This window comes from Syngnathus typhle, linkage group LG5, assembly GCF_033458585.1.
Source record: "Syngnathus typhle isolate RoL2023-S1 ecotype Sweden linkage group LG5, RoL_Styp_1.0, whole genome shotgun sequence".
In the NCBI taxonomy this organism is placed as follows: Eukaryota; Metazoa; Chordata; class Actinopteri; order Syngnathiformes; family Syngnathidae; genus Syngnathus; species Syngnathus typhle.
The window spans coordinates 16,099,469-16,120,177 of record NC_083742.1 but is presented as its reverse complement, the minus strand read 5'-3'; the positions used below and the strand labels follow the sequence as shown (position 1 = coordinate 16,120,177).

Genomic DNA, 20,709 nt, shown 5'->3' with positions numbered 1-20,709 from the left:
AGCGCTGATTTTAATTAAAAGCAGACAAAGGTAGAATGTCACACGCTCGCTCGGGCTGAGAACAACATCAAAGAATCTCAGCGAAGCCAAAGGAGCTGCGGCAGCGCCCATACCATATTCATCTACAATATTAGGAAGCACTGCAAACAGTAACAGTAAACATGCATTATCAGCTTTTGAATTGTACTTTTTTAATGCTGATTTTGTATTAGAGCTTATTGGTACACGTATTCCTAATGAAACAACCTGCATGGTAACAGCAACTTTAACGCTGTCAATTTTGTTTCTGATTAATAATGTGACTGAGGTAAAGTGCTGAAGTTAGTCAGAACCACAAGGCCGTTTGTTATGTTAATGGGGTCAGAATTGATGCTGTAATGTGGAGCTGCTTGCTTTAAGCTATAATCAATTGTTTAGTTTGGGTTTGAATGAAAATGGACATACCAAGTAAAATTGAGTTTTTAATTGCTTTTATTATACAAATAGCTGTCTCACTGGACTGCCCACCCGCCAATCAAGTGGAAACGTGTTTAAAAAAGAAAGATTCTACTAAAACCAGAGGTTATTATTATTAATAATTAATTAATTAATTTACTATTGTTATTGGACAGTATAAAATGTGTGAATGTTTATGAAAAGATATCTAATTTAATTTTTGGAACGGTGTCATACCGGAAGTGTTTTACTGAACCTTTTTCGGGTCAGCGTTCAGTTCCGTTTTACCGGTAAAGTCAAGATGGCGGCTCACATGTCCCGTTGTCGAACCTGGAGTAATGTTCAACGGTAACGAACGATTGTTGATAACAAGCAGAAACACCAAATGAACGTCGTCGCATTACAGATAGACCCGTGACGCAGCACAATTTATCTAACAATTATGTTGTCGTCTGATTTGCGTGCTTGTAACTTCCAGGGTCGTGCGGCGTGTGCTTAATGAGTTAGCTTGGTGCTAATTGACGGCTGTCACTTTCTCTTTGGCGAAATGAGTGAAATTTGACAGTGGAATGACAACGCGTTCCTGCTATGTCATGCCATTGGAGTCCTCATTTTGTATCTTACAGGTTTGGCATAGCGGCGTACAGGAAATACAGCAGCGGTGGTAGCTACCCAAACCTCTCGCTATGTACGCCACTTCCCGGCATTCCCAAGCCCGTCTTTGCGTCCGTGGACGGCCAGGAAAAATATGAAACTAGGATCACTACGTTAGAAAATGGCCTCAAGGTTGCCTCGCAGAACAAATTTGGACAATTCTGCACCGTTGGAAGTAAGTCGCCACTCTCAATGGCGAACCACCTGTTTCCAGTTGTACTCATTTCAACATGGCAAACAATATTTTCTGTTATTTTTAGTATTAGTCAACTCTGGATCCAGACATGAAGCAAAGTACCCTAGTGGAATAGCTCACTTCTTGGAAAAGCTTGCTTTTTCTGTAAGTACTTTTTTGTTGATGAATACAAACATAACATTGAAAACCCAATGTGTTGTAACGGCGGTCATTTAATTGTTTCTGTTCAAATTTTGTGGCACTATCACACTTTTCTCACACACATCGAAAGTTTACTAAGTGCGGTCTTTGTAGTCCACAGCTCAGTATGGCAGCAAAGATGAGATTCTGCTCACGCTGGAGAAACACGGAGGGATTTGCGACTGCCAAACATCCAGGTATCGTCACCAATACTTCACCAATGACTTTATTTTTTGATGTCTGATTTTTTTTTATTTTTTCTCTTTATAAATCTGTTTGCCGGTGCTACTAATGTTGATGTTGTGTGACAGGGATACCACCATGTATGCGGTGTCTGCCGAGGTGAAGGGTTTGGACACAGTAGTGAGCCTCCTGGCCGACGCCGTCCTGCAGCCCCGCCTGCTGGGTGAGTCCACCGCCTCGAAAGATCTCAGGCAATTGAAAGGAACCATTTCCGACCGCGCGTTGTTTGCGTCCAGACGAAGAGATGGAGATGACCAGGATGGCAATTCGCTTTGAGCTCGAGGACCTGAACATGCGGCCGGACCCTGAGCCCTTACTCACCGAGATGATTCACACCGTCAGTCCACCGTTCGTTCATAACGGAACTGTCAAGTCTGTGCAGCTCCTTCTAGAATGCATGTCATTGAGGTTTTTGCGTTTTTTTTAGTGTCTATATTTTCAGTTCATATTTTTGTTTATCCAGTCTTTGTATAGTTATTTTTTTCCGTTTTCTTGTTGTTATTTTATGATTCAAAGTATCATTCCAGCATTTAAAGTCTGAAATAAGTATGAAAAAAACACTCCACGCAACAAGCTGATTTGTGAATGCTGTCATTGCTCCCAAGTGTAACATTGTGCATTGTTCTGAAACACGTGCGTGTGGTCGTAGGCGGCATACCGAGGCAACACGGTGGGACTTCCCCGCTTCTGCCCGCCAGACAACGTGGACAAAATCGACAAGGCAGTGCTGCACGGCTACCTTTCGGGCTACTACCGGCCCGAGCGCATGGTCCTGGCCGGCGTGGGTGTGGAGCATGAGCGGCTGTTGGAATGCGCCCGCCGCTACCTGCTTGATGTCCGGCCCGTGTGGGGCGACGCCGTGCCGGACCTTGTCGACCGCTCTGTGGCGCAGTACACTGGGGGCATTGTCAAGGTGACTCCCGCTGGGCTTTCTCAGATGGGCCATGGTTTAAGGGATAAGCGTGGGAATTTAATGACTGAATGTTTCAGATTGAAAAGGACATGTCGGACGTGAGCCTTGGACCGACGCCGATACCAGAACTCACGCACATCATGATCGGACTGGAGACCTGCTCCTTCCTGGTGTCAAATTATTTTTTTTGTTGTATTTGTAGCTTGGGATTGCAGAGGTTTGTGTGTGGGTTAGTTCATCTGGGTGTGTCTCTGTCCAGGAGGATGACTTCATCCCGTTGGCGGTGCTCAACATGATGATGGGCGGTGGCGGCTCGTTCTCGGCAGGCGGACCCGGCAAAGGCATGTTCACGCGCCTCTACCTCAATGTCCTCAACAGGTAACATAAACTTTCATTCATTTAGACATGAATTTTATAATTTTTGTGTCGTGTGCGCGTGTATAAATTTGTTTGCTTGTAGTTTGTAAAATTGTTGTTTTCATTTGTTGCTTCATAATCACTGTCTTGTGTGACCACCATAAATGAACTGTGATGTCCTCGCATGGGAGAAGTCCATCTTAAGTCTATGTTGGTATTAACTTTATTTGAATTTTGTGTTGTGGGTGTCATGCGTTTCTCGAAGGCATCACTGGATGTACAATGCCACGTCATACCACCACAGCTACGAGGACAGCGGCCTGCTGTGCATCCACGCAAGCGCAGACCCCCGACAGGTCATTACCGACAATGTCACAAATGGAACCCGTTCTGTTCATACTCCTCACTTCGACTTGCGCTCGCAGGTTCGCGAAATGGTGGAGATTATAACACGGGAGTTCATTCAGATGACAGCAATGGCAGGAGAGGTTGGTGTGCTTGGACTCGTGTGTTGTCATTGTTGTTGTTTTTTAATTAATTAACGTTGTTGTATTTGGGGGGTTGGTTGCAGATGGAGTTGGAACGGGCCAAGACGCAACTCAAGTCCATGCTAATGATGAACCTGGAGGCCAGGCCTGTCATCTTCGAGGACGTCGGCCGCCAGGTGCTCTCCACAGGCAAAAGGAAGCTGCCCCATGAGCTCTGCGCCCTCATAAGTGAGTACAAATGTCAAACAAGTCCTTACAAGAAAAAAAAAACGGTCACGTTCCACGCAAATGAAAAAAAATGCAGAAATAATAAAAAATAAACCAATATATTTAGAGAAGCATTTACACATGCACACACAATAGATATTTTAAAATATAAGAAAAAACAAAACAAATTTAAAAGAATTCTCAACAAGAAATCTAAACTTTTTAGTCTCCTAAAATACAAAATAAAGAAATAGATATGTATATAACTTGTATGAAAAACACCCTAGATGCATCCCTAAAAAGGAAATACATTTTACAAAAATATCTTAGAAATAACCAAACATTTTTGCTGGCATCGCAGGCGAGGTGAAGGCGGACGACATCAAACGGGTGACGGCCAAGATGCTCCGCAGCAAGCCGGCCGTGGCGGCTCTGGGGGACTTGATGGAGCTGCCTTCCTACGAGCACATCCAGGCTGCCCTGTCCAGCAAAGACGGACGTCTGCCACGCACTTACCGCCTCTTCCGATAAAACCAAAAATTGTGTAAATAAACAAAATGGACACTCGCGCTGAACTCTCCGGGTGCGGACTAATACCTCCAGCAAGTAAGTAATCTGTAATACAAGATGGTATTTATTCTTTCTCTGTGCTTCATGTGGAGGTTGGTCAAAGAATATTTTAAAAAAAGAAAAGAAAAAATGACCGCACGGCAACGGTAAAATCAGAATAGATTCTTGTAAAGCTCTTGTTTTTAAACTTTTTTTTTTTTTTTTAAAGCAGGAGAATCTAAATTGGGGCTCCGCAGTTTTCTAACGAGTCTAAAGCACCCCCTGGCATTGTGCATAATCTACATAAGTACTGAACTGGCATGGTGGAAAACGTGCTGAAACGTGGACGGCAACTGTTAAATAAAAGCAAGCCTTTCCCCATTATTTAAAAAAAAAAAAAAAACGTTTATTGTGGTGCTTCTGTAGAAAAAAAAAATCCTGAGGAGATTCGTCCAGGCACTTCTTTCATAGAAACGACTAAGTGTTTCACTACGTGGACAAGTTGTGGTAATACAAGTAATATTATACAGGCAAGGGTCTGGGTTTTAGGCTAACTCCACAAAGGTATGCACTTGGCATCATTTATCATATCATTTTGAGAACCCCTGGTGTAAGGCATCTGGTTAGGACCACACACAAAAAATCCTTGGAATAAAAAGATGAAAGCGAATATAGCAGCTGCTCATGGGGGTAAACAAACAAAAGAAATCTGTTCTTTGCAGTAGCATCTAAAACCGATTTTAGTAATGTGCTAGTTGTTCCACAAATGTCCCAAGGCATTCCATTAATACTGACTTTGAGTTACGGGCATGTCGAGGTTCCTGCCCTCGAGTGCTCCTCGTTCTGACCAGTAGGTGGCGCTGAGGTCCAGTCTGTGGTTTTGAGGGTGTTTCACGAAATGACACACACGCTGCTTTGGTTCTTCATGGTCTCCCTCATCTTCAGCTCCCTGCTGATCCTCCTCTTGATGCCCTCCAAATACAGGCTGCGGTCAAACTGGCCCGCTCCCAACGGAATACTGCACAACACACAAGTAGGTTACCAAATCTGGAGTTGGTAATGGGATAGGTTCAGTTGTGAATTGTGCATACCTACTTGTTGCCACAATTGGGTGCCTCTTTCCATCCATCTAATTACTTCTACGCTAATCTGAGTCATCATGGTACTCACGTGTCTCGGCCCGCCTTTAGTTTGACGTGGTAGATGCCGATGACGGGCCGGTGGTCCGAGGTCTTTATGCTGGAGCAGCTGGCGTATTTCAGCACGTGGATGTCGTCTGCGTACCTGGTCCGGAACAAGATCCTGTCCTGGTGAGGAACACATACTTATTGTTTTTTCTATTGTTAGCGTTGACAGCAGTGGTGCTTCTTACGGTGTACGACGGCGTCCTCTGTTTGGCGCTGCTGTCGTACACGTCGCTGCCAATGTCGAACTTGTACGTAGGTGGGAAGTGGATGTTGGCCTCCTGGAAGCCTTTGAAGATTGAACCTGAAAACACATCTGCATTCAATATCATCTAGTGGCAACAAATCTTAAAAGAGTCTGCATGGGTCTGTCTTCCTACCTACTTCTCCATCAACCTGCCTATTTCGGTAACTGCATACCTAGCTAACTACCTTAAGAATTCAATGAAAATCTACCGTCTTTCATCTCCTTGGATAGCTGGTCGTGCTCCATCAGGGCGTCCATGTCGTCCCCAGACGTTCTCTTGATAATACTCTCTACGCTGGCCCGCTCGTGACCCAGACGGAAGTTGAAGTCTCCGAACCAGAAGACCTGGTCGAACCTCGTGGTGACGTCAGCTACGTGATACACAAGGAGCAAAACACTGAGGTTAGAAAAAAAAAAAAAAGACGTCTTTAAATTACCCTGGGCCTTTTCCTTCAAAGTGTTGTGTTGCAGCACCCCCTAGTGGCCAAAAGTTGACCATGCATATTCACGACCAATTGATGTAAATGGAAAATTGCTTTATTCAAAATGGAAAAATTATGATTAATTTTGAAAGCTGGACCAAGTCTTTAAAAGATCATGCTGACGTCATGCATGTAGCATTAATTGCAAAGAAGTCAGTTTAGTGATTACAATCATATCAGGACTTTTAAGAGGCCACTTTATTTCCAATGACAGCATTATTAAATTGCATTTTTTTCGGACACCCAAATTAAGAAAGAACCCCTTCCTTACATGACGTTGATCTGTAAGGGTTGGTATCGGGGAGTCCCTTGGGAAGCGCCAATGCCTCCACGATCTTGTTGTAGTCCAAAATCCTCTCATACACCTTGGCATCTCCAGCTGGAAGACATTTTGTGACATGTCAGCACAATCCATCCATTTTCTATACCGCTTATGCTCACTGGAGTCTATCCCAGCTGGCTTTAGGTGAGATGCGTGTTATTTTGTTTTGTTTTTTACAATGCGTGAGAATACCACGAGACAAAATCTTCATTTGATACTTACAGGTGAAGTGTGACGTGATGAAGAGGAAGGACGTGCCAAAGAAGGTGAAAGCCACAGCCACGGCCCCTTTGGTCTTGATCTGCGAGATGATCCTGGTGGTGACGGTAGCGTGTTCCACCTCGGAGCAGAACCAGATCAGGTCTCTGCGGATGAAGGCGCTGAGGTACAGAACGCCGTGAGACGCCGCGTACAGCATGACGTAGTGTGGACCCAGAGATTCCTGGAGGCGTGTCTCCCACTCCCGCCTACACACACACACACACACACACGCATACACAAATTTGTGTAATGCACAGAGCGACTTAATAGTAGGGAGCCGAGTACCTGTCAGGACATCCTTCCTGCACTCCGATAATGTAAAAGTCTTGTGCATATTCTGAGTCGGTTGGAAGGAGGAGGTCGTCAAGGTTGGAAGGAAGGCCCTGGGGTGCAACAAACACATAGAAAGGCACACCGCACACAGACACATTCGTTGACAAGAGGCAGACACACAACCAAACGCACACCCACGCTGAAATTCTGTGATGCTCGCAACAGTGGTATCGTTGTCAAAAATCTGCGCCATACCTTCTCTCCCTGCATGTTCCATGTGACCACGTAGACTCCGAGCCTCCGATCAGGGAAGTAGCGCTGAAGCTCCTCCACCCCCAGCAGGGCACCGCTGCCAAGCCCGCCTCCTTCCAGAAAGCTCCTAAATGACACCGCATTGTCTTCATTTCTTTGTTCTTTGTTTGGACTCGTAATGTTCTAACGCAAGGACAGGCAATTTGAATGATGGGGTCGGGTACTTGACCCTGAAAACAAAGCTAGGCGATATGTTGGTATAGTTCCCACCAACCGTGTGCAGCTGCCTAACCCAACAAAATGAGAATGACCAGTTCTCTCCAGCCCTACTTAACGTAACTTCAACCATCAACTTAATTGTGCCTACCAGCATTGGTCCAGGCGTCGTACCTGTTTCTGACTTCCTGGGGTTTAATGGGGCTCAACACGCTGCCGGTGGACCTCATGGAGTTGACAGACAGGCTATCCGAACCGGCGTCGCCCTCGCTCAGGTTCCTGTGCAGCAGCCTCTGGGCACTCCTCCTGGAGGCGTAATCCGAGCAGTCCTTGTCAATCTTATTAGCGGCCCTCAGAGCGGCCGAAACGAAGTTGTGCCCCAGGGCGGGCAGCGGCGCCGAGGTGGGCTGCACCGGCGACAGGCGCACCCTGGAGGACCGCAGCCGAAGCTCCGATGGGTCGCTCCGCGGCACGGTGGTCGAGCTGCGCTCGCAATCGGATAGACTGCTGCCTCTTTCGCGAAACAACCCGGGAGATGTTACGATGGCCTCGCTTGTAGGGGAAGCTACTTCCTTGAGCGAATCCGTGGACGAGCCCACTGGGTCGCTCAGGCTCTCCTGGCTAGATCGCAGCCTCCGGGCGCGGACGCTCTCCTCCGGCATCTTGCCTTTCCACTTGCTGGGCAGCGAGGGCGGCCGAGGCTGGTACGGGCTATCTCCCGCCGCGTTCCGCGCAGCCTGCTGCAGTTTGAGGACGTTGTTGAACTCCTTGCACATTTTGCGGTCCGCCGAGGGGGCCTTGGGCGTTCGACCGTCACTGGCGACCGGCGCCGGGCTGCGGTTGCCCGGCCTTACACTGTCTCCGTTCTCCGTCATCCCTGTCTGATTTTTAAAATGTCAGCCTGTTTCATTCTCTCGAAACTATCTGTGGCCGGTTAGCAGTGCGGCTAGGCTAACACGGTCCTCGCTAAACTAACTCGGCATACGCCGAAAAACCAAACTATTCACCTGTTCAACAGCAAGAAATACATTCTTGCTATCGTTAATCCGTCATTAACATAGGAAACCAGACAGGTATTGCCCCGTTAACTATCGTATAATCACCCCGTGTGTGTAAAGTACACGTAACAAGTAGCCGAGCGACTTCCTTAGCAACGTTTGACAACAACTACTTCGTTGCCAAGAGGAAGATGGCAACGTGATCAACGAGGCGTCGCACTGCCCTCGCATGGTCGGTGGCAGAATTACATGTAACTCCCTACATTTTCATAATTGGTTTACAACAGCTTTCCTGGGGAGGGTTAGACAAGAAATTAAGTTTATAACGTTGACTTTGTCTTTAAACCCTAACTATGATCGCACACCCTAACTTGACAAGCCAAACCTGTCTTGAAAACCTAGATCGAAACCCAAACACTGTTTTCTAATAGAAGAATGTGACTTTTCAAGCATGTAATAAGTGAAGTTACTTAGTTCAGTTGCTATTATGAGACGAAGCAAAAATAAATGTTCGGAATACAAAAGTCATGTTAGTCTCGGAAGAGCGTATTATTAGAAACACATCTTCTCCTTCTCGCTTTTTCTTTATCTTTCCTCCTCCAGAGGATGCGGATGCTGGGGGGAAATCGATGCCCCGATATGAGACGAGGTCCTTAATGAGGATCAGAAACATCTTCATAAGGACCCCTAATCCAGCACTTAATCCCTCGTTACACAATCATCTGCATTCAGAGGGAGGCCTCCTTGTTCATCCCTCCGTTCGCCTTTGTCTTGACTCGTCTTTGTCATTTCGTCTTTTTTTTTTTTTCTTCCTTCCATGCGCTCTCATTACACTTTCAGATTGGGTGCAAATTGTGCTTTTGTGTGCACTCCTGCTCAATCTCAAATAGAAGACATATGCTTAATTAATGAGGGAGAAGCACACAAAAGATACTTTTCTGGGAGGCGGGGGGGGGGGGGGCGGTGAAGATGATGGCTCTCAAGTGGCACACGCAGATTAAAATTGATGGCACTAGTTTAATTTGAGAACTCTTTGACTGGCCTTTTAACCTCAAAGGGATCTTTTCGAAATATCTTCTCATGACTGGAAAGGACAGTGAAGACAGTCTGGACATTTTGGTATTTTGAAGTACAATTTGACACTAAAGTTAAATTTCCAATTGGGTTTCTGGCCAGGGTTATGGTTTCAGACAAGGGACGGGGTTTCAAATTATGCTTGCGGTTCAAATTATGATTTGAAAACAGGGTTAGGGTTTTAAATTAGAGTTTCAAGATGGGGTTATGGTCTGAAAGTAGGATTTCCAGACTGAGATACATTTTCAAGAGGAGTTACATTTCAAATGAAAGCTTTGAGACAGGATTGGGGTTACCATCTTTTTTTTACTCAAATATCTCTAGGTTGCTTCTACTTCAGTCCAGACTAGTGCGAGTACTCGAGCACCCCCGCAACCATTTCCAGACAGAGCGAGCCACCGCTGTTTATTTACAAATCTTTAGGGAGATCGGAAAGAGCCTCTCGTCAGACCCGGATCGGTGGCCTTGTTCACGGTCACGTCCTCCGGGGTGTCGACAGCCGCTGGCGGCCATCAAAGAGCAACTTGGCTGATGGGAGACCGCTCACTCAGTCCTAATCTACTGGCAGGAGGGAGGATCCAATCCGGATCTTCCCTTCCGAGCCTGAGGTTTTTCCAAGTAAGACAATGCATTAGCCAGATAAAGGCCTCCCGACTGAGGCTGGATCTGCGGGAGCCTTACTTTCTTTTCCGCCCTATCTGCTCGACGGGCGCCTTAAGCTTGGCCTTATTTCCAACCTCTTTTATCATGGCTCTGATAGTCTCCATCATTTTTCCGCCCAAAACACAAACCCAGTCCAGTGAAAACATCTTTTTTTTACTCGTATTTAAAAGTTAAGACTTTCAAACCCAGGTTGGGTTTGCAATCCTAGGCAGGGTTTAAAATGAGAGAATTTTAAGACCTAGTCAGGGTTTTAAATTAGGGTTTCAAGCCAAGGTCAGGGTTTCAATTTTTAGCAAATTTGTACCGAAATCTATCAAATAGAAGTTAAAACACGAATGGCTTAGTTATTAAGTTTTATTCATTCTCCACTATGACCCGATCATTCGAATTTGGGATTGTGACGGCATCAACTCTGATTGGCTCGTCACTTACAACTGCAGGCAAATCAGTGCAGAGTTATCGCGGTGCATAATTTCAGTGTGACGGGATGGACGTGCTTCTCTCTCTGTAGACAGTACGGATGGCAGCCAGACGACGACACCGGACGGGACGGGAAGCCCCAGACGTCACATCTGCCGTTAAAAAGTCCCAAGGGGGGTGTGTGTGTGTGTGGTGAGGGGGGGACCAGGGCATGGGAACTGTGCTCTTCTCACCCCATCCCCCCCACAACACCCAGCCAGACCCAATGTCAACTTAAGCTCCCAAGTATGGAAAAAAATAAACCTGGACTGACCCTGTACCATGGGGGATCTCCATGACGACAGAAACTAGTAAAACTTACTTCTAAAACAGAACCAGAAATATAAATCAGAAACTTCGCATTCCTACGGGAGAAATTGTCAAAAATAAAATTTGATCAGAATACTAAGAAAAAAAAACAATGAATTAAAAAAAAAATATATATATATATATATATATTTTTTTTTTTTTCAACTTACAGGTTTGCTTAAAAACATGACAGTACAGAAACATTTCAAGTTCAAAGGTAGACTGGTGAGCGATGAATTTTGGTGGAACACTCTGTCCCTTTTGTGACATTCCAGCGAAGGTCACCAGTGGCCTCATTACGGCTAAAAATAGACCTTATTGTCCGTCTACTTTTTTTTTTTCCCGGGTCTTTCGGATATTCTCTTAAGCACTGAAAACACATGTGAGCAAGATGCAAAAGTGCTGCTTTGTTGCCGCTTATGCACTAACTGTAAACGCAGCAGGGGAAAAGTTCCAGAGTGTGTGAGGTTTGCGTGGACATTCACACGGAAACATGTTTACTGATGTCACAGCTTCTTTCCCAGGCTCTTGAGGAATTTGCTTGGATGGAAAAAAGGGGTCTGCATCAGCCATGGCAAAAGTACTCACACCAGTGGCGTGCAAAGGGGGGGGGGGGTCAACAGGGCGGGCCCCCCATCCACCTAAAGGGGGTCATCCATAGGTATGATAACCCAAAGGAGTGTGGCGGTTGGGGAAACTGTCCGTCTCACAGATGCCTGACGGCAGCTACCGAATTACAACGACCAACATTTGCTAGGCCCAGCAAACACACCTTTGCACAGTCAGCATTTTCTCAGTCAGTGGGAATGTCATGCGCTTGTACGTACACACATCATGTGGGAAACCGATGGAGGGTCTGATAAGGGGTGTGAACCTACCGATGTATGCAGATTGAACTGCACACCGTAAACAAACAAGTTTGAAAATCAAACCCGTATCAATGGTTATAGGGCTGCTTTGTTAATCTGAGCAGGTAAAGGTTTAGCTTGATAGCAAGTTACAGCAGGTCTACATTGAATGCAAAAAAAAAAAAAATGAAGCAAATGTGTTTAAAACATGGAGGAGGGACGGGTTTCGGCGTTGCTTTGCTTAACCCAGCCCAGCTCAGTAAAAACTGGAGCTTTACTTTGAAAGGTCAACATGAGTACAGCCCCTCCCCAAGCCAATGGTGAGAACCTAAAGTTTTGTTGATGTCAAATGAGGTAATCTGTTGAAACCCTACAATTAACTTATTTTCCCAATAGATTTTCTTTGGGCTTTATGATGCCACCCAGCTTGTATTTTTGTTCCCATAAATGTGGTGTGCGTGTGTGTCTGCACGTCTGCGCATATCTTTGTGGGATTGTGATATTTAAGCAGCCTGTGAATTGTATTGAAAGGTGAGTCTTAAATCGATGTTTGCTTTTAACAACAGGTGCAGGAATGGTGAGCACAGGACTATCAAATTTGCCCATAGTCAGCTACGTTAGCATCAGATGCTAACTTATAGTAGCTACCTAACTAGCCTGAAGCCGATGACCGATTTGATGCAGGGGTTTTTGGTTCTGTTTTTGTTCCCATTCCTGTTGGCTCAAGCCAGTTTTAAAAATGTTGTGAACCAAAAGACTTAGACTGTTTTTTGTCATGGTGCTATCTAGCAAGGTACTTCACAATTGCCTACTCTTTGTTAGTTTGTTCTGAGATTTGTGTTTTGGTCTTGTTTGTTCTTGTTCCCGCTAACTTGATAGAACTCTAAAGCTTCTACGAAGCATATTTTCTGGAAACAAAATTTAGACCGCTATGCTAGTTTCCTGTGCTAGTTGTTAGCTCGATAAACATTCAATCATGTCAAATAAAATTGCCTAATGGAAAATGTTGGTGGGAGGTATTGCTGTAGTTAAATGACATTGAATCTGCCTCCCAATGTGTTTAGAAATCATCAGGTCCCATTAAGGTGTGTGAACTTCCTTTTGCTTCCCTTCACGCCCTCATGAACGGTCGGTCACAGGTGCCGCATTGTCTTGGACAGAAAACTCCTGCTTTCCTGCCCCTTTGTGTGCCATGCCATGTCACGGGTTCTCATGCAGACTTTATACACAGCGGCACCGAAGAGGACCCTTCCTTTCCTCTCCTAATTATGAGATTATTCACACAAACAAGCTCACACACATTCATGGAACTTTCATTTACAGTCTAGAGGCATCCAAAGTTAGAATAATAAACTAAAGAGCATCAAAGTGGTCACAGTTTTTCCCAAAATGGTTTTGCTCCACAGTGGGAAAGGAGACAAGGGAATGATATTTATGTGTGTTTTGCATCTGGGAACAGACTAGTCTTTAGTCTTTGTACAAGTTAGATGACCTCACAAAACAGGCTCAAATATGGAGATATTTTATTCCCGCGACTGGGGTACGAATATTAGCATGAAGTTTAACAATAAAAATATTAGGAAAAAAATATTAGACACAAAATAAATGTGAAAATATTAGCTGCATAATTACAGAAATATTTGAATAAATGAACACATTGAATAAAAAGAATTACAAAACATATCAATAAACAAATACTACCCCAAAAATCAGATATGTACCATTCTGATTATTTCCTGTACCCATTAAGCTAATTGAGCACAGGCCACTTATTAAACATCATTAAGACGACACAGCACTACTTTTATGTCTGAAGCAGCTGCTTCCCGCGATGGTGGCGCCCCGACCTCGGGCGACAAGTCGCAGCGGGCCAATGCTGCTCCCATTTGGACTAGCAGGCAAGAGTGGCAGGAGGTCCCAGAGAGCTAAGCATGTTTTTGGACGCGTAATCACAAACAGGAAGCTCTGCCGGACGCGCTGAGCCACTTCCTCCTTTTGTTTACCGCTCAGCTTGAGTAGAAGCTACACGTTCGAGGTTTTGTTTTGTCGCAGTTGTTTGCTTTTTTGCTATTTAGGTCAAATCTTTTAAACCGGCCCACCCAGCATTTATTGCATTAATAATTCAAGAAAAATTTGATGAGGATAAAGCTTTTGCACCGACAATGTAACTCTCCCTCCTGTCTTCCATTTTGGCTTTTTCTCAGTGTGTCTGATCTTTGTTGACAGTGGCTTTCCGCTTATGTGCTTGATTTTTGACCGACTCCCACACAGCCAAATGCGGTGCCATGAGTCGGAGGTGCTATTTCTCATGCCATTTAAACAGATTCATTCTTTCCCTTCTTTTGCTGCTCGCATGATGTCACGACCTCGGGGTCCATTTTCACTCCGCTTGAGTCTGATTTGAGTTCCTTTTATAAAAATGACCTCGCCCCGGAGTTTTTCCTCAACTTCTTCGTCACTTACAAAACTGTGGCCCGTAAGGTCAATGCATGAGCTGTCGTTTGTCTTCATTTGGGGTGTGGTACTTTATCTGCACGACCCATCAATGCGCTTGGACTGCTCGTTGACATTTTCTCACATTTCTCCACAAGGTGCTTGGCCCGTCGCACCTTCTTCCCGGCAGCAGCCGCCTCTTTTGCCTCAAGCGCCGGAAAGCAGGAGCCAAAGACCTTCGCCCGTGTTTCCTCACATTGGGTAGCAGTAGAATGTTCAATTCAAGAAAAAAAGTCACTGGAGCCTCCTCCTCCTCCTCGATAAGAACAATACAGACTGAGCCGGATGCATTCATCTCTGTGTGAACCACTCAGGAAATAATAGCACTGCAATACAATGGTCTATTTTCCTTCCCTCAGGTATTTTTTTTTCTGCATGTGTGCCATGGACACCATGTTCACAAACATTCTGACATCTGTCATGTCTTCTAAGTTTAAAAAAAAAAGATGTAATATCTGGCGGATGCTAGCGTTTGTCATTCTTCCAGTATTTGATTGTCTTTAAAGCAGTAGTGCGCAGACTTGTTTTTATTCTGAGGCCAAAGTCTTGCTCAACTTTGGCACCATCTTGTTGAGGTGAGAGGAGGAGTTTTGTTTATACAGGCCATAGCCCTGTCTAAAATGATCAACCTTTTTTGGGTGGGTGTTCAATTATCTGCAAATTTTTCCCACCCAATAGCTGGGGGGAAACTCCCGCGTTATTTCGAAATAGAAAATCAGGAGGGGGACTGTTTAGAATTCATACAGCTTGACTTATGTCTGATTCCTTGCGGATGTTGTTCCGCTAATAATAGCCGTACCACAAGGGATGCGAGGCCGCGAGGGTCAACTTTTTCCTCGGGCCTCACGGTTCATTACAAGCCTGCGAATCTCTTAAGTAGTAAACAAGGTTGTATAATTAGAAGCTACTCTCTGCGGAAGCCATTTGTCTTGGAGTGTTCAATGTGTGTACACCGCTTTAGATGTGAAATGTCTTTATGTGTGTATCTGTTTTTACATACATGTCTGGACATGTCGCACATACACACCTGCTGCAGCTGTTTGCGACCACACACACACAACCACACAAAAAAAACTCACTCATGAGAAGATTTGTATGCAAAGTGATTTTTTTTTTTAAGTACTTTTCACATTCTTTGCCTCAAGCTGTGATTGGAGAGAGCGAGAGAAAAGGATCCAGAAGTCGTCGAGGCTCAAACAAGCCAACACGACGCTCGCAGTCTAGCACCACCTCGCACGTCTTAAACTTCATTACCGAAACGAAACCTCAGTTTAAGAAAAGAGGTTTTGCTCATCCGTGTCAAAACAGTTGTTAAAGATAGACAGCGTAACATTAAACCCAGCTGGATCAAGTCAATCGAGTCTTTAATCTGGACCGATACCCAGTCATGCGTTGCTTATCAAATAATGACAGCTACTGTATTAGCTTGAACATGTGCTTTGGTGCTTTTGACCCAAACGAGACCCCGTGCAGCTGTCCGTGCTTGTAAAGCTGATCAAGTAGAACAGCTTTGCCCCATCTGCGCTGCGCCAGTTGTGGGCACAGCCCCCCTGAGGGCCCCCTGGGTTCATACAATGAGGAGGAAATCAAGACAAATCCTGTTTACCCGCCACCTCACAATGCCAAAGCGTAAACACCTTTTGGGTCTGGCTTACATTTGGCAATGAGCACAATAAGCAACAACTAGCAATTTTGGCAGTATGTCAAACCCGTTCAAAAAAAGAAACGCTAAAATTTAGAGTATTCACCAAACCTCCATTCTTGTCATTGAAACCCTTGGGAACCAATTTAAAACACAGAATGAGGTTACGCATTAGAATACACAAATTAATTGACCGATTGGGATCAAATCAAAAGCAGATTATGGGCTTAGTTAATATAATACATTTCCATGACAATACTGATATGAGCGGATCAAATTGTGCTTTTTACTGGCCGTGGAATCAGTTTACAGGTTGGGCACGTCACATTTACTGGAGTTTGCCTTTCCTGAGGCGCTCTTAACGTCTCTTTGCTTTTTTGGACTCGTGCAGCAGTTTTACCTGCAAGCTAGTCGTGTGTCATTGTGGTTTATACAACAAAACAGGAGGTAGTTGACAGTGATGCAAGAGGCAGTTTAACAGTTCTTCATAACTGCTCAGGAAAAGTTGGGTGGTTGCTACAGTGGTGGCAAGAAAACAGACATTTGGTCAAATAGAAGATTATAAAAAAAGGAAGTAAATGATTCTTAGATTTGGAAATACATTTTTAAGCGAAGAAATCTATATCGCAAGTGAATCCGAAACGTAACTCTTCCGACGACAACAAATAGAAACCTTTGGGAGGCATTTCAAATTGGTTTCACACAGCACTTGATTGGAATCTGCAGACATTTTGTGCTGACTTAGCTCAAAAAACTGACCTCACGACATCAGCGTTTGTTTATCAGCGTGGAAGAAGATGTAAACTGATAATAGAGAATTTCTCAGACTTATCAGTTGATGCCGCTATGTTGTTGCTGGTGATGATGGTAGTTTGGTTGTTTATTTTGTGTTGGTATTTCTTTTCCACTATGAAAGTTTTTTTTTTTTTTTTCTTAAATAAGCTATTCACTATTCTGAACTGAAATTCAAGGAATATATTTTTCTCCAAAACTGAATATGATTGGTGTTCAGTTTATTACGATTAAATTGTCAAATAAATCCCAATATTTTGTTGTCAAATAAATCCTAATATTTATTTTCTCTAATTGCCAGAAGCCATTTTGTCCAAGCGCTGATGCATTCAGGGACAATCAGTCTACTGTTCTCCGGAACTTTTTTCCCCTTTCTACGTGCATAAAAATATCCTAAAATAGCTTTTCAAATAAACTTTGAATGAACTGATGTAGTATTTATTTATTTTTTTAATTAGGGAGATTTTAACTCGCGCTGCCATTTTGAAAACATGCTAAATAATTAGCATACAAAAAAAAGAATGTTGCTTTATTCATTAATTGAATCTGAGCATTCTTGAAGCTTTTGCTCTCCCCACTAATTGCTGGAACACTGCGCAGCAAAAGGAACAAAAAGTGTGGAGTGAGATCACAACACAAACTTTTTTCCTCCTCTCTCCGCGATATCTATCGCTTAATCAACTGTGTGTTTGTTTGGAGGAGGGAGGGAGGGGGTGGGAGAAGGAGCTGGGGGCACCGTGGGACCGCGCCGGCCGATGGCCCTCCTCCCCGCTTCGCCTCCCCAGATGTGGAGCGAGCGACTCGGGGTCATTTCCAGCCGGAGAAGTGTGGCGACAACATCTTCCGTTGGCAAGGGCGTGCAATTTTTTTTTCTTACCGCGGAACTACTGCAACTTTTTTCCCTCCCTTCTCATCAGCCCCAGACAAGAAGACGTTCGGATCTATGAACAACCCATGCGGACTTTATGCGTGAGCACTTTGTAAACCTGAAGGAATGCCGATTTTCTTGGCGAAAGTAACTTTAGTGTTGTGGCTGATTGGACTAGCACGTGGTGAGTTACCCTAAAGTTTAAAAATTATCGCCTGTATGTCGCATTCTTGAGTGAACCACTTTTTCTAAGTCAACCTGTTGCGTTTGTGAACACACACCGGAGTTGTCATGACTCAAGTCACAGTTGGTTCAAATCGAATTTATGATTCATTCTCTTCCTCCATATGAACTCACTCAAAGTAATGCAATAAGTTTCTTTTGGGGATTTTTATGCTCGTTTGAATAACGTTTGCGTTGAGTTCTCCATTCTGTCCAATTGTTGATGTGGCTATCGAAGGGACGGACAGGTGCCTGGAGCAAGGCTTCTCAAAAGTTTTGGACATTTTTACAAGGACCCACCTCATAATTCTGGTGCCAATCTTGTAAACCCTCAATGCCATAAGAATTGTTGCCTCTTTTTGAGGGGAAAAATAACAAGACAACAATACATTTAAGTTGTAATGTCATGGGATTTAAATCATTTTTTTCAAGAAAAAAGTAATCATCACAAGATCAAAAACTGCTGTTTAAGTTTCTTAATTGGTATTGGTTTTGTTCCAAAATGTTCTCTACAGTGTATTTTTGCAGACATCTTTTTAAGAAATAAAAAGTAATCTTTAAAAGAACAAAGAATATTTTGTCAGCATAGAAAAAATCATAAAGTTATGCTATCAAAGCTTGACAAGTTAAGAAAGTCAAATGTCAACTCGTAAACGAAACCTTTTTCTTGTTATAGTACAACTTTTATTCTGAAACAACAAGACTTCTAAATAAGATATTTTCTTAAAAAATGCCTTTTTTTGTTCTGGGGGAAAAGTATTCTTGAAGTTATACCGCTTTTCTTTTCTTAAGAAATAACTCAATGTATTCATGCAGTGATGTCATATTTCTGTCATGAGGTACAGCTCTATCAGCTTTCCATTGGCCCAAAGTTGATGATCGATTAGTTTGTTTGTTTTAAACAATTATAACTTGGACAACACACTTGTTGCAAATGAATCTGTGTCCTCCATTTTGAGAAGCTCAGGCTGTAGAGAGCTCTCCCACCAAACCACCGTGACAGTCAATCGTACCCACACTTGACATTTTTGTAGTTTACCCAAATTGTCCTTTCACAACATGTGCCGATGTATTATTGTGATCTTAAACTTTCCCTCGGTAGGCCTGAGATGCTTCATGCCCACCGAGTCATGTTTGAACCAGGGGAGATGTGATTCCACTCCGGACGGCAACGGACAGTGCAAGTGAGTACAAAACTTCAACTTGTACAAAACAGAGCGGGGCGCGTGTCTGATTTGAGTCATCGGCGGTCTGCAGCGGGTCCGCGTGCGAGCCAGCCCCCTCTGCGGCCTAACTACGGCGGCCCTAAATCTTATTTTTGTTTTTCTTTCAACAAGCGACAGCTGGGGTCTCCAGAAGCCCGGCGGCCATTGTTCTCGGGAGCGATTAATTCTGTGTGACTAATCTGGGTGAGGCTTCCCAGAGAGGCCAGACCGTCAGACCTTGTCTTTCTCAACACAGACCTCTATAACCCCTTTTCCCTCCTCTACCTCTTTCTCTCGCTCGCTCTCGCTCTCTCTCTGGATTTTGTCCCAAAGTGGCCCTCAGTCTCACTTACTCCCACTGGACAGATGGCATAGGGTTCTCCAAAGTTATGCACGCTGTCTGCAGTGAAGTGCCTTCATATGCAGGGCCCATTCCAAAAAATGCAAATTTTTCCCATGCCTTTGTCATTTATTCACTTGTGAACCTGGCTTGTTTTGTCATTTTCCCCGCAACTCTAAACGGTATTCTGATTATTATTGTGCTCGTCCAGTATTTCATTGTCAGTCGACAGCAAGTGGCAAAATGGCCGCCACCTGAGACGGATTAAAATCGGTGCAATTTGCTGCTTAAGTCATATCCCACAAGCACAATATTAATCAGAGAAAGGAGTTAAGACTAGTGAGTTCGCATAGAACATAGCATTGCAAAGAAAAGTTTTGACCTGCCCTTTAATGCTAACTTCTGGTAGGCTAATGAAAATTAGCACGGTTACGTTACAGTCATTTTAAACCCCAAAACCAGGCAGCCAAAGATGGCTGCCTGCCACAGCTTAATTTGGTCCGGTTGTGTTATTCACTCCTTTTAGTCTCCTGGCTACTCTACCACCCATCGTCCAACCGACCGCCCGCCCGACCGCCCGCCCCTCTCTGCCTTCCCCATCTTCTCTTTGGGGGCCACAAAGCCATCATTGTGCCTCTGCAATGTCCTCCTTCTCAGACTTCTCCAATTAAACATGAAGATAGAGCATGAGGCTTTCACTCCAGGTTTGCCTTTTCAAAAGGGATTTTTGCATGTGCAAGTGTGTTTACGACAGAATGTAATCAGGTTTTCATTTGGCTGTTTTGGAAACATCAGACTGGATAGCAGCTATTTTGCCCCGTAGCCCAAAAGATGCTTGCATTTTGAACCGAGGCGTCACGCCAAGGTCAAGTGAACGCAGTTGGACGCTTCACTCGGCAGGCATACCTACTTGACATTCCAGACCGTAAATACCTTCTCGTATCTGCGCTGGCAGTGACTGACGTTTATCTGCAAAAGAAGTTAGCTGAAGGCCTTTTTGGTTTACTGTCAAGTTGATTCAGATTCCAACCAGCCATTTTTTTTTTTTTAAAGATTTTGAGTTTGAGCTGTGACGGTTACAACTCACAGATGCTGATGTCAGCGATTCATTCTCTGATCCTACTTGATGCTAATCAAGTTGCTATAAATTAGTATGTATGTGGGATAACTGTCAGGAAAGCTGTATTTTTAGAGTTGAGGTTAGTTGTTACATCAGTCTTGCATGAAACAATGTTGCTTCTAGATTACAGTTAGATCCAATAATAATGCCAGTGACAGTTTTCAGGAACAAATGAATATTTTGTTGTTTCCTCAACTGTGGGATTGATGTATTTCTT

At 44.2% G+C, this 20,709-nt stretch overlaps 3 protein-coding genes and 1 long non-coding RNA gene across 7 annotated transcripts in view; 3 read left to right on the top strand and 1 right to left on the bottom strand.

Annotated features, from left to right (window-relative positions):
* The first annotated feature begins 668 nt into the window (after positions 1-668).
* pmpca (peptidase, mitochondrial processing subunit alpha) lies at positions 669-4,352 on the top strand. The gene is made up of 13 exons (XM_061278961.1): positions 669-783; positions 1,062-1,264; positions 1,350-1,429; positions 1,580-1,662; positions 1,777-1,871; positions 1,945-2,045; positions 2,358-2,621; positions 2,699-2,791; positions 2,881-2,999; positions 3,244-3,334; positions 3,404-3,466; positions 3,550-3,694; positions 4,035-4,352. Exons 1-13 carry the CDS (start codon positions 737-739, stop codon positions 4,202-4,204), a joined length of 1,554 nt encoding a protein of 517 aa, XP_061134945.1. The 5' UTR covers positions 669-736; the 3' UTR covers positions 4,205-4,352.
* Positions 4,353-4,612: 260 nt separating this feature from the next.
* inpp5e (inositol polyphosphate-5-phosphatase E) lies at positions 4,613-8,623 on the bottom strand. Of its 2 annotated transcripts, none has more exons than XM_061278957.1 (9): positions 7,634-8,623; positions 7,247-7,370; positions 7,004-7,101; positions 6,680-6,924; positions 6,407-6,514; positions 5,863-6,024; positions 5,595-5,710; positions 5,393-5,529; positions 4,613-5,240 (listed from the first exon to the last, which is right to left on the bottom strand). In XM_061278957.1, the coding sequence occupies exons 1-9, from the start codon at positions 8,332-8,334 to the stop codon at positions 5,114-5,116; spliced, it is 1,818 nt and encodes a 605-aa protein (XP_061134941.1). In that variant the 5' UTR covers positions 8,335-8,623; the 3' UTR covers positions 4,613-5,113. The 2 variants fall into 2 exon arrangements, with proteins under 2 accessions (XP_061134941.1, XP_061134943.1); XM_061278959.1 differs by having other exon boundaries at positions 5,393-5,524.
* On the top strand, positions 5,413-5,957 carry LOC133154337 (uncharacterized). The gene is made up of 3 exons (XR_009714455.1): positions 5,413-5,532; positions 5,666-5,814; positions 5,885-5,957. It is a non-coding gene; the product is annotated as an uncharacterized LOC133154337 (long non-coding RNA).
* The window catches only part of LOC133154331 (neurogenic locus notch homolog protein 1-like), a 38,795-nt gene continuing 24,789 nt past the window's right edge, over positions 6,704-20,709 (top strand). For 2 of the 3 annotated variants that reach the window (XM_061278955.1, XM_061278954.1), the window contains exons 1-2: positions 17,480-17,789; positions 18,930-19,011. In XM_061278955.1, the coding sequence (XP_061134939.1) occupies positions 17,732-17,789; positions 18,930-19,011 (140 nt within the window). In that variant the 5' untranslated portion in view covers positions 17,480-17,731. Of the gene's footprint in view, positions 6,843-17,479; positions 17,790-18,929; positions 19,012-20,709 lie in introns of those variants that run through there. The other variant, XM_061278956.1, reaches the window with a different exon arrangement.